At 43.5% G+C, this 13,091-nt stretch overlaps 1 protein-coding gene across 5 annotated transcripts in view; it reads left to right on the plus strand.

Annotated features, from left to right (window-relative positions):
- Positions 1 to 12,213, plus strand: part of lhfpl2a (LHFPL tetraspan subfamily member 2a) — an 84,411-nt gene extending 72,198 nt beyond the window's left edge. For all 5 annotated transcript variants that reach the window (XM_065017396.1, XM_065017399.1, XM_065017397.1 and 2 more), the window contains one exon: positions 10,862 to 12,213. In XM_065017396.1, the coding sequence (XP_064873468.1) occupies positions 10,862 to 11,118 (257 nt within the window). In that variant the 3' untranslated portion in view covers positions 11,119 to 12,213. The remainder of the gene's footprint in view (positions 1 to 10,861) is intronic.
- The last annotated feature ends 878 nt before the right edge of the window (positions 12,214 to 13,091 follow it).

Consider the following 13,091-nt stretch of genomic DNA (forward strand, 5'->3'; position numbering starts at 1 on the left):
ACACCTTACTTTTTTATTGTAAAGATGTTTGTTTTTTAAATTGCAGCAGCAGAGTTTTAAAACAGCCTATCACTTGAATATTATTGCTTTCGATCAGAGCACGCGCGAGCACTCTCTTGCAGTCTTTGTCTCTCCATCAAATCCGTTCAAGTTGCATCCAAAATAGATAATCCTGCTCTAGATTGATATGTAGATTTTCTAGCCTACCTCTTTCAGGTAATATATTTATTGCAGTATTAGCCATATAGTTAGCTAATTAGTGATGGGTTATGCATACTTTCTATGTGCTCAGCTGGCTTCTCTCCTTAAAAAACACTCTCTTAGCTCTTGGAGTCCCATGCAGGAAAAGCTGGACTACAATAGCTTGCTGGACATGATTTTTTATACCAATAGACTATTCAAAGAGGGACGCAAGCTCTTGTTTGATGAATGTTAAATACAGCAGCCAATAGAACTCATGGGTGGTTTGAAAGAAGAGCGAACGCTCGCGCGGCGGTGGTAGGCTATAGCAGTGATTTATTCAGACCCATAACCATTCAATCTTTGTGAAAAGAAGAGAAAGCCTTCTGCATCTAATTCTAGTACTATTCAAGGTGTCATTAGAATGAAGAAGTTAAGGACAACAAAACTTATTTCATTTAACAGTTGAAAGCGAGGAAGGAATGATGCAACAATAGAGAGAGAAAGAGGATGTAGGCTAATAACATTAGGGGAAATATTATGAAAGGTAGGGTAAATACACTGCTAAAAAAAAATAAAGGGAACACTTAAACAACACAATGTAACTCCAAGTCAATCACACTTCTGTGGAATCAAGCTGTCCACTTAGGAAGCAACACTGATTGACAATACATTTCACATGCTGTTGTGCAAATGGAATAGACAACAGGTGGAAATTATAGGCAATTAGACACCCCCAATAAAGGAGTGGTTCTGCAGGTGGTGACCACAGACCACTTCTCAGTTCCTATGCTTCCTGGCTGATGTTTTGGTCACTGTTGAATGCTGGCGGTGCTTTCACTCTAGTGGTAGCATGAGACGGAGTCTACAACCCACACAAGTGGCTCAGGTAGTGCAGCTCATCCAGGATGGAACATCAATGCGAGCTGTGGCAAGAAAGTTTGCTGTCTGTCAGCGTAGTGTCCAGAGCATGGAGGAGCTACCAGGAGACAGGTCAGTACATCAGGAGACGTGGAGGACGCCGAAGGAGAGCAACAACCCAGCAGCAGGACCGCTACCTCCGCCTTTGTGCAAGGAGGAGCAGGAGGAACACTGCCAGAGCCCTGCAAAATGACCTCCAGCAGGCCACAAATGTGCATGTGTCTGCTCAAAAGGTCAGAAACAGACTCCATGAGGGTGGTATGAGGGCCCGACGTCCACAGGTGGGGGTTGTGCTTACAGCCTTACAGTAGCCTATGAGATCCTCAGACCCCTTGTGAGACCATATGCTGGTGCGGTTGGCCCTGGGTTCCTCCTAATGCAAGACAATGCTAGACCTCATGTGGCTGGAGTGTGTCAGCAGTTCCTGCAAGAGGAAGGCATTGATGCTATGGACTGGCCCACCCGTTCCCCAGACCTGAATCCAATTGAGCACATTTGGGACATCATGTCTCGCTCCATCCACCAACGCCACATTGCACCACAGACTGTTCAGGAGTTGGCGGATGCTTTAGTCCAGGTCTGGGAGGAGATCCCTCAGGAGACCATCCACCACCTCATCAGGAGCATGCCCAGGCGTTGTAGGGAGGTCATACAGGCACGTGGAGGCCACACACACTACTGAGCCTCATTTTGACTTGTTTTAAGGACATTACATCAAAGTTGAATCAGCCTGTAGTGTGGTTTTCCACTTTAATTTTGAGTGTGACTCCAAATCCAGACCTTCATGGGTTGATAAATTTGATTTCCATTGATAATTTTTGTGTGATTTTGTGGTCAGCACATTCAACTATGTAAAGAAAAAAGTATTTAATAAGAATATTTCATTCATTCAGATCTAGGATGTGTTATTTTAGTGTTCCCTTTTTGAGCAGTGTATGTGTCAGCCTACGAATTATACAAATAGGCCCTATTATATTTCAAAATTAAAATTAAATTCACTGGCCTGTAATTGTAACTTTGTTGGCCGCATGTGCTGCACCAGAATCGCATGTTCTCTCCCTGCTTTATCGTGGTTTGAATGATGTGCTTAATTCAGTCCATATAATCCAGTAGCCTATAATTCAATACAGTACAGTAATACAGTACAGTAATGCAGTTCACACTAAAAAAGATTAGCCTACTGGAGCTAGTTTCATTCATTTACCCAAGAGAGCATATAGCTACAGTAGCTACATCTATAGACTTTTATGTTTTTCTGTCTGGCGTAATGTGCAGTAGCCTATATCATGTATGTTTTGGATAACAGCACAATCTTTTGGGCTTGACCTCATTAAATGTCTTTAATGTGAGGCTCATAAAATGTATATAATGTATGGCTCATCAGGGTCAAGTAGCATCATGATTGCATTTTCGATCAAAGCTGTAATCAAATCCAGACATATGCTTATTTATATGCTTTATAATGCTGTTGAATGACACTTCTGGTTTTTGGTTACCTGGTAGAAAAGGGATATATTCTCAGGATGGAAGATTTGGAAAATACCGGGAAAATATTCAACTCTACCTTAACCCTCAGCCCCTTGTCATGAACCTTCTCCCTGGCTACAGAACGGGATAAAGAACCAAACACACTGCAGAGACACCACACCAAGCAGTGGTCAGTGTTGATGTGTCTCTGGTACTTTTTTCTGTTGGTGTTTTTCCTCCACCCCCACATGTGTCCTAGACGAGAGGGATGGAAAAGTCTGTAGTTTCTCTGCCAGGCAGAGTTCTCAGATATCCCTATTAGAGGTCGACCGATTAATCGGAATGGCCGATTAATTAGGGACGATTTCAAGTTTTCATAACAATCGGAAATCTGTATATTTGGGCGCCGATTAAAAAAATAAAAAATAATTATTGTACCTTTATTTAACTAGGCAAGTCAGTTAAGAACACATTCTTATTTTCAATGACGGCCTAAGAACGGTGGGTTAACTGCCTTGTTCAGGGGCAGAACGACAGATTTTCACCTTGTCAGCTCAGGGGATCCAATCTAGCAATCGTACAGTTAACTAGTCCAACGCTCTAACCATTGCACTCCACGAGTAGCCTGCCTGTTACGCGAATGCAGTAGAAGCCAAGATAAATTGCCAGCTAGCATTAAACTTATCTTATAAAAAACAATCAATCATAATCAATAGTTATAACTACTAATCCAGTTTAGCAGGCAATATTAACCAGGTGAAATTGTGTCATTTCTCTTGCGTTCATTGTGACATAACATTGAAGGTTGTGCAATGTAACAAGAGTATTTAGACTTAGGAATGCCACTCGTTAGATAAAATACCGAACGGTTCCCGTATTTCACTGAAATAATAAACGTTTTGTTTTCGAAATGATAGTTTCTGGATTCGACCATATTAATGACCAAAGACTCGTATTTCTGTGTGTTATTATGTTATAATTAAGTCTGATTTGATAGAGCAGTCTGACTGAGCAGCAGCAGGCCCGTAATCATTCATTCAAACAGCACTTTCGTGCGTTTTGCCAGCAGCTCTTCTCAAGCACAGCGCTGTTTATGACTTCAAGCCTATCAGCCTAATGGCTGGTGTAACCAATGTGAAATGGCTAGCTAGTTAGCTGGGTGTGCGCTAATACTGTTTAAAATGTCACTCGCTTTTAGATTTGGTGTAGTTATTCCCCTTGCAGCAAGGGCCGCAGCTTTTGTGGAGCGATGGGTAACGGTGCTTCGAATGTGGCTGTTGTCGATGTGTTCCTGGTTCAAGCACAGGTAGGGGCGAGGAGAGGGACGGAAGCTATACTGGTACACTGGCAATACTATAGTGCCAATAAGAACATCCAATAGTCAAAGGTATATGACACACAAATGGTATAGAGAGAAATAGTCCTATAAATACTATATTAACTACAACCTAAAACCTCTTACCTTGGAAGATTGAAGTCTCATGTTAAAAGGAACCACCAACTTTCATATGTTCTGAGCAAGGAACTTAAACCTCCTTCCATCAGCAAGGGCATTGAAGATGAAATGTGGCTGGGTCTTTCAGCATGACAATGATCCCAAACACACAGAGAAGGAGAGAAGGAGTGGCTTCGTAAGAAGCATTTCAAGGTCCAGGAGTGGCCTAGCCAGTCTCCAGATCTCAACAGCATAGAAAATCTTTGGAGGGAGTTGAAAGTCCGTGTTGCCCAGCAACAGCCCCAAAACATCACTGCTCTAGAGGAGATCTGCATGGAGGAATGGGCCAAAATACCAGCAACAGTGTGTGAAAACCTTGTGAAGACTTACAGAAAACGTTTGACCTCTGTCATTGCCAACAAAGGGTATATAACAAAGTATTGAGATAAACTTTTGTTATTGACCAAATACTTATTTTCCACCATAATTTGCAAATAAATTCATAAAAAATCCTACAATGTGATTTTCTGGATTTTTTTCTTTCATTTTGTCTGTCATAGAAGTGTACCTATGATGAAAATTCCAGGCCTCTCTGATCTTTTTAAGTGGGAGAACTTGCACAATTGGTGGCTGACTAAATACTTTTTTGCCCCACTGTATTGCATATTGGCACATATGACTTTCTTCTCCAACACTTTGTTTTTGCATTATTTAAACCAAATTGAACATGTTTCATTATTTATTTGAGGCTAAATTGATTTTATTGATGTATTATATTAAGTTAAAATAAGTGTTCATTCAGTATTGTTTTAATTGTCATTATTACAAATAAAAAAATAAAAAATAGTCCGATTAATTGGTATCGGCTTTTTTGGTCCTCCAATAATCGGTATCGGCGTTGAAAAATCATAGTCGGTCGACCTCTAATCCCTATATGACTTTATCATCTCTCTCCACCTCTCTCTCCCTCTCTTCCTCTCTCCACCTCTCTCTCTCCCTCTCTTCCTCTCTCCTTTCTGCCATATTGATGTTCCTCCAATCAACATTTCCACTAAGTGTGCCGACCGACCGTAATGTTCCCGTTATGTGACCGTAACTGGGATCAGGTGGCAGATGTTTTGGGAAATACTTTACCTCAGAGGGAGAGATTGTGTTTCTGTAGCCAGCGGTGGTCACGTCATCAGAGTGGTCCTGATTGTATTAAACACATTTATACACACTGATGTCATATTGGGAAGGCTTTATCTCTAATAGAAATCAATTGGATATGCAATATAACTAGCCAAGGCCAGACCGAGGCAGGCTTTTTTTCAGAAACACAGAGACGAGAAGAGTAAGAAACAGCAGGTAGTTAAACTGTCTCCAGGTCTACAGCTGGGAGTGTCATAATATCCTTTTATTGTGGCCATAAACTCTCCCTCCCAGCTCCAACCAACCAGCCAGCCAGCCAACCAGACGATGAGCCAAATTCAGCCATGATGAGTTATAGGACTGTCACACAGATGGCCTTTGACCTGGGCTCTAGCTGTGGGTTGATGGCAGATGGGAATGTGACAGTGATCCAGTAAACAGATGCAATAATGATACAGCGTGACTATGACTGTTACAGGTCTGATTGACAGATGATCATGACTGTATTGGACCAGTCTGGTCATGGTGAATAGTCTAGGCCTGGATGTTACTATTGTTGAGCAAACAGAGAGAGCAGAAGTACAGTATATGGTCGGGACGGGTGTGACTGGAAATTCATCTGACTACCAAAGCAAAGGGCTGAGATGTTGGTCAATCACAACCAGTGTTGACAATAGAGGTATGTGGGTGAGAGATATAGCGAGAGATGGCGAGAGAGAGTGTTTACAACCGTAGTGTGGGTGTATAATAATTAAAGGCATAGAAAGAGAGAATCAGTGAGTAAGAGAAAGAGAGAGAGAGAGAGAGTGTTTACAACCGTAGTGTGGGTATATAATAATTAAAGGCATAGAAAGAGAGAATCAGTGAGTAAGAGAAAGAGAGAGAGAGAGAGAGTGTTTACAACCGTAGTGTGGGTGTATAAGAATTAAAGGCATAGAAAGAGAGAATCAGTGAGTAAGAGAAAGAGAGAGAGAGTCTGGTAAAAGGAAGCGCGGTGTAGGTAAGGCTGATAGATATGAATGGAAAGTCCAGGTGCATATTACTGTAATCCTGAATCAGGCTTGTAGGACTTCCTACCAACAGAACAGTACCAGAACAGAATGACTGTGTGGAAGGAATCAGGATAATATTATTCCCTGTTCATCTATTACACTACAGTCCTCTGTGGGACAGTGAAGCCAAACAGAAAGAAGCACAAACCTCCCCCAGGATTCCCATAGAAACAACATGTCCTCTCTGTCTCACCCACTCTCTAACTGTTGAAACCATTCTCTTAACTCTATAGGGCAGAGGTGGCCAACCCTCCTGCAGAAATACTGGGTATGCAGACTTTTTCTCCAGCCCTGCTCTAACACACCTGATTGGTTCAGAGGAGCAGCGGATGAGTAAAGTCAGTTTAGTTGTTGATGAGAGTGTCTTTAGAAGCCAGGAGACCCAGACCGAGAATCTCTTGGCTTACGGTCCTACCTGACAATCATATCAGTTTGGATGTTTCCTCCTCCTCTCTCTCCCTCCTCTCTTTTTCCATCACACTCTGACATGTGAGCCACCACCTGGATTCAGTCATATCTAGCAAAATTTGAAATTGTGTTTTTTACATTGGATAAAAGTAGAGAAAATGAAATGCTGCAGTTGAGGAACAATGAGAAAGTAATTCTGCTTTGAAAGTTGATAGATTTGTAATCCCACTTTTGAGAAAATGGCCTTTTAATGTCTTGGTACACCTACTGGAGAGCTCTTCTTTGTCTACACCCATTCAGTATCGTTCACACCCTCTTAAGCCTTAGCCCCGCCCATCTCTTTAAGGATTCCCATGTGAGGTCGTGTGCTAAACAGAGTGAGGAGTGTAGTAAACAACCAAAGATTTCAACACTAAAAGTGGTAAAAGTAGTAGACTACAATAAGGAAAAACTCCAGATTAAAGTACACTTTTTCAGGGCCTCCTGAATGGCGCAGCGGTCTAAGGCTGCAGGAAGGTTCCTGTATATTTCCGTAACTAAACCAGCTCGTAATTTAACCATTTTATTTCTATTTACACATGGAGTACAAGTTTGTTATTAAGGCACATAAAAGTTCACATGCTCCAGAAGGCATTGCTGGCCAAAAACGCATTTTTGATAAAAAACTGGCGTGCGACATACGGCTGGCTTCCTGAAACTGGTCGCATATGTGTGGAGAGGAAAGAAATATGAGAAGGAAAAAAACCTGCATATCTCTTTCTCTCTGTACCTCTGGCTCCCATAGTCTGTTGCGATACATGTTCACCATTTCCTGGGGCTGAGTGGAGGTGGATAGTCAGATGTTCTGGGAACCAGGAGAGGAGGGGTACGGGCGGGGTAGAGAGAGAATGCAAGGCTACCCCACCTAGAGATGTAGAGGAAGCGAGTACAGAAAGAGAGGAGACTACGGAGGCAGTTGGAGGCGAATGGTTAATATACAGGCCAGGTTGCAGAAGGAGGAAAGTAGTTAATATTCAAAGAGGATGCAGGATACTCAGTTGAAGTGGACTGAGGTATTAGGTTAGGGGTCCATTGGGTAGGGGGATGTCTTTAGAGGGGTGTGTGTGTGTGTGTGTGTGTGTGTGTGTGTGTGTGTGTGTGTGTGTGTGTGTGTGTGTGTGTGTGTGTGTGTGTGTGTGTGTGTGTATTGGGGGAGGGGGTTGTAGAATTGAAACCATACCTCCAGTCCATCACCAGAGCTGCTCTGGCAGCAACATGTGGAAAGAATGTATGACCTACTTTTCATTTCCGTGTTTAATACAATATTGGTCTGCTCTGAGGGAGAAAGCTGGTGTCGGCATTGCACTTTTGTTTTTCATCTCCTGAAGGAGCAAGTGAGCAGATGGAGGGAAGGAGGGTTAGTGTGCTGGTCTAGTGTAGAGGTGCAGGAGCTCTGTCTCTGTTTCTTTCTCTCTCTCTCTGTATCTCCCTCTCTCTCTCTCTCTCTCAATTCAATTTCTATTCAATTTCAAAATCAATTTCAGGCCTTATTGGCATGTGAAACATATGTTAACATTGCCAAAGCAAGTGAAGTAGATAATAAACAAAAGTGAAATAAACAATAATAAACAACAAACAACAATCTCTCTGTCTGTCTCTATCTGTCTGTCTCTGTCTCTCTGTCTGTCTGTCTCTCTGTCTGTCTCTATCTCAATTCGTCATTCTGTCTATCTGTCTGTCTGTCTGTCTCTGTCTGTCTGTCTGTCTGTCTGTCTGTCTGTCTGTCTGTCTGTCTGTCTGTCTGTCTGTCTGTCTCTCTCTGTCTGTCTCTCTCTCGCTCTCTCGTAATATGTGCATGTAGGCATATTGTAGTTCCAGAGCTCACAGTCGAGACTCTAGTGGACTTCCAGTATTACTATTGTAGTTCCAGAGCTCCCAGTTTAGACTCTAGTGGACTTCCAGTATTACTATTGTAGTTCCAGAGCTCCCAGTCTAGACTCTAGTGGACTTCCAGTATTACTATTGTAGTTACAGAGCTCCCAGTCTAGACTCTAGTGGACTTCCAGTATTACTATTGTAGTTCCAGAGCTCCCAGTCTAGACTCTAGTGGACTTCCAGTATTACTATTGTAGTTCCAGAGCTCCCAGTCTAGACTCTAGTGGACTTCCAGTATTACTATTGTAGTTCCAGAGCTCCCAGTCTAGACTCTAGTGGACTTCCAGTATTACTATTGTAGTTCCAGAGCTCCCAGTCTAGACTCTAGTGGACTTCCAGTATTACTATTGTAGTTCCAGAGCTCCCAGTCTAGACTCTAGTGGACTTCCAGTATTACTATTGTAGTTCCAGAGCTCCCAGTCTAGACTCTAGTGGACTTCCAGTATTACTATTGTAGTTCCAGAGCTCCCAGTCTAGACTCTAGTGGACTTCCAGTATTACTATTGTAGTTCCAGAGCTCCCAGTCTAGACTCTAGTGGACTTCCAGTATTACTATTGTAGTTCCAGAGCTCCTAGTCGAGACTCTAGTGGACTTCCAGTATTACTATTGTAGTTCCAGAGCTCCCAGTCTAGACTCTGGTGGACTTCCAGTATTACTATTGTAGTTCCAGAGCTCCCAGTCTAGACTCTAGTGGACTTCCAGTATTACTATTGTAGTTCCAGAGCTCCCAGTCTAGACTCTAGTGGACTTCCAGTATTACTATTGTAGTTTCACTAACGGAGCTCCCAGTCGTCTAGTAGTAGACTTCTAATATTGTAGTTCTAGAGCGTCTCCTGGTGTGTGTCAAAGCCTGAACTAGAAACAGGCTCACTGCCTTTTCCTGTAAGGTCATTCTTGAGTATGGTGATGGTGAAATAAGTACCATGGGCCTGTACAAGGATACGGTGATATTGAATACAGACTACATGCATTGTCTCTACTTTACTAGGTCATATTAGGGATTGGGTGAAGGTTTCTCTTGCTCCTCCTGAGCAGACCTCTATTAGGCTGTCCTATAGGTTCTGGTGTTGTACAAGGCTGCTGGAACAGAATCCATTTGCTGTTACAAGTGGAATATTGTACAGTGCAGGGCTGTTGGAACATAATCAGTGTGATGTTAGAAGTGGAATATTGTACAGTGCAGGGCTGTTGGAACATAATCAGTGTGATGTTAGAAGTGGAATATTGTACAGTGCAGGGCTGTTGGAACATAATCAGTGTGATGTTAGAAGTGGAATATTGTACAGTGCAGGGCTGTTGGAAGTGGCTCCATCCTTCAGCAGAGAGAGACACAGGAAGCTGAGACACAGGAAGCTGAGACACAGGAAGCTGAGACACGGGAAGCTGAGACACGGGAAGCTGAGACACGGGAAGCTGAGACACAGGAAGCTGAGACACAGGATTAGTTGGTTAGTTCAGTGACTGAGGAAACCTCCCAGGCTACCCTTTCCTGTTGTTGACCTGCTGTATTCCTAGGTCACACATTGTGCGATACCCCCAGGGATTCAGAGCTGACAGTAGGGTTGTATTTTGCCATAAACCCAGGGCCGCATTGTGCCATAACCCCAGGGTTGCATTGTGCCATAACCCCAGGGTCGTATTGTGCCGTAACCCCAGGGTTGTATTGTGCCATAAACCCAGGGTCGTATTGTGCCATAACCCCAGGGTCGTATTGGGCCGTAACCCCAGGGTTGTATTGTGCCATAAACACAGGGTCGTATTGTGCCATAACCCCAGGGTCGTATTGTGCCATAACCCCAGGGTTGTATTGTGCCATAAACCCAGGGTCATATTGTGCCATAAACCCAGGGTCATATTGTGCCATAACCCCAGGGTTGCATTGTGCTGTAACCCCAGGGTTGTATTGTGCCATAAACCCAGGGTCATATTGTGCCATAACCCCAGGGTTGCATTGTGCTGTAACCTGAGGGTCGTGACGTGGGGACATGACGTTTGGGGAAAGATTTTTTTGCATCAAGAGACTTGACTCTTGCCAGGTGTATTATTGGAATGGAGCAAAGGAGAGTCCCATTTGAAAAGAGAGTATAATATTTTTTTTGCCAGTATAGTATTTTTGACCAACGGGAAATTTAGAACGCTAACGTATTCTTGAAACAGGAAATGTTTTGATACCAGAGAATGTTCTGTGGATTGACTTTAGACAATGTGCTGTTGTCATTATTCCACTATTTTTTTAAGCTACCTTTCAAACACACAATTCAATCAGTGACACATTATAACCGTTGATATGTTTGCTGCGTGTAGGTCTATTATGAACTAACAGTGCCTTTCTCTCCCCTCTCTCTGGTCCAGGTCTGTTTCTGATCCTGGGTCTGATGCTGTACCCTGCAGGCTGGGGTTCAGACAAGGTGCAGCTGTACTGTGGTCAGGACGCGGCTCCCTACCAGGCAGGGCTGTGTACCATGGGCTGGGCCTTCTACACAGCCATGGGAGGCACCGTGCTCACCTTCATCTGCGCTGTGTTCTCAGCCCAGGCCGAGATCGCCACGTCCTCAGACAAGGTGCAGGAGGAGATTGAGGAAGGCAAGAGCCTAATCTGCCTGCTCTGAGATGGACCAGGAGGGGAGAAGAAGAGGAATGTCAAGTCCCACCCCCCTCTTCTCCACTCTGGGTTCCAGCTGTCAATCAAACGGAAGCCCCCATGTTGTTTACCACTAAGACGCACTCTCTGACCTTTGACCCTGTATTGTTGTTATTGTTCATGTGGGAGAAATCTACAGTGCCAAGCTTTTCACAAACCTGTGTTTCAATGTATTTCCTCTCTCCGCCACCAGAGGTGCTGTCTGTCTGTGTTCTGTATGTTGTTATTTCTAATGTGTGTCAGTACCAGCTACCCTGACACCAGTATGTGTGTATTGTAAATAAGTGTGTATATACTGTACATAGTGATGATGATGATGATCTGAGAATGGTGGTCCTCAGCTCTGTTCAGGCTGTGTTTTAAATTAGTGTCACTCTTGCTTTGAATACTGGTGTGATGAGGACAACACCTAAAGACCAGCCTTCCTGGTGCTAATCTTCTGTTGTACCATAAAATGCCAGGTAGAAGTTGCCCCTAACTACAGATCTAGTATCATATTACCCAACCCCAAATCATAACCTGAACCACGAGAAGGATAAAATAATATCGTATCGTATCCCAGACCCGCAGTTAGAGGTAACTTCTACCAGCTCCAGCTTAAACCAGGTGTGAGTAACTCTACAAGGGAACCACTACTCAGTCAAGTAAACTACTCACAGACATGGCCTTAGTTTAGCATGGAATCATGATGTCCGTAAAGCTTACAGAATGTACTGTCAATTGAAATGACCAATGTATGTCTTCTTGGACCCTTGAAATGTATTGATGGGACGGACACCTACACAGGCCACGGTTACACACGGACTGCATGATCTAGCTGAGAAAGACTTTGACAACATGGTCAACGATACACACAAGTATTCCTTTTAGTGTCTTCCTTTTAGTGTCTTGTTTCAGGAAGGACTCCTATTCCTGCAACACCAAGGCAGGTTAGTTATTCCTACACCACCAGCCACAGCGCTGGAGAGAAACTGTTGAGACTTGTGTTGTTGCGTCATCATCTGACTATCACAGCTCCCCAGTCTGTCTCTCTGCCAAACCAATAAAAACAGAAAGAAAAACACAAGAATATCTGGTCTGAGTTTTCCTCCAGCAACATGAATCTCTTTGGTGCTCTATGTATTGTGGGTGAGGAGGGGGGTTAGGGAGGGAGGGAGGGAAAGAAGTGTGAGACCTTAGTTTGGGGTGGAGGGTGTTGTGGGGTGAAGTTGCCAGTGAGAGAGAGAGAGAGTGTGTGTGCGTGCGAGTCTGCCTTCCACCACAGTGAAAACTCCTGCCGCTGGCAACCCTGATCGGGGCGAGCGGGAGGGGACAATAAGTAGACCAGAGCCAGCTGTTCCCTCTCGCATGAGCATGCCAGACATTATGGAGGAAACGTGTGCTCACGCGGGAAAAGTGTGCTCACGCGGGAAAAGCGTGCTCGTGCGAGAGAGGAAACTCCCACTTACACAGCCAGGAACCTTGACCATTTTTTTCAGTGGTAAATGGCCTGAGTAAACTTAATTATCCATCATATTTACCAGTTATTCTAAGACCTGGAGAATCACAGAGATAGGAATCACAAAACGACACACACAGGCATGTCTTACCATACTTGTGAGGACTTTTAGGGGACAAACAATTGATTCCCATTCAAAATATATTCAAACCTAACCCTACACCTAAGCCTTAAACAGACATTTTACAAGTGAGGACCGGCAAAATGTGAATTTTCTGTGAATTTTAGTTGGTTTACTATTCTTGTGAGAACTTGTAGGTCTGTCTGTGAACTTTGATTGATGAACGTTTCTTTGCTACCTGACAATTTTACATTTTTACTTTTTAATTATCGTTTTATATTTTCCCCTCGCTCAACTTTTTTCATTCAACATTTTCACCCTGGACGCTTTATCTGGACATGGCTCTACACGACCACCACCAGCCGATGCTAAGTAGTTACAT

This window comes from Oncorhynchus nerka, linkage group LG4 (assembly GCF_034236695.1).
Source record: "Oncorhynchus nerka isolate Pitt River linkage group LG4, Oner_Uvic_2.0, whole genome shotgun sequence".
NCBI classification, from domain to species: Eukaryota; Metazoa; Chordata; class Actinopteri; order Salmoniformes; family Salmonidae; genus Oncorhynchus; species Oncorhynchus nerka.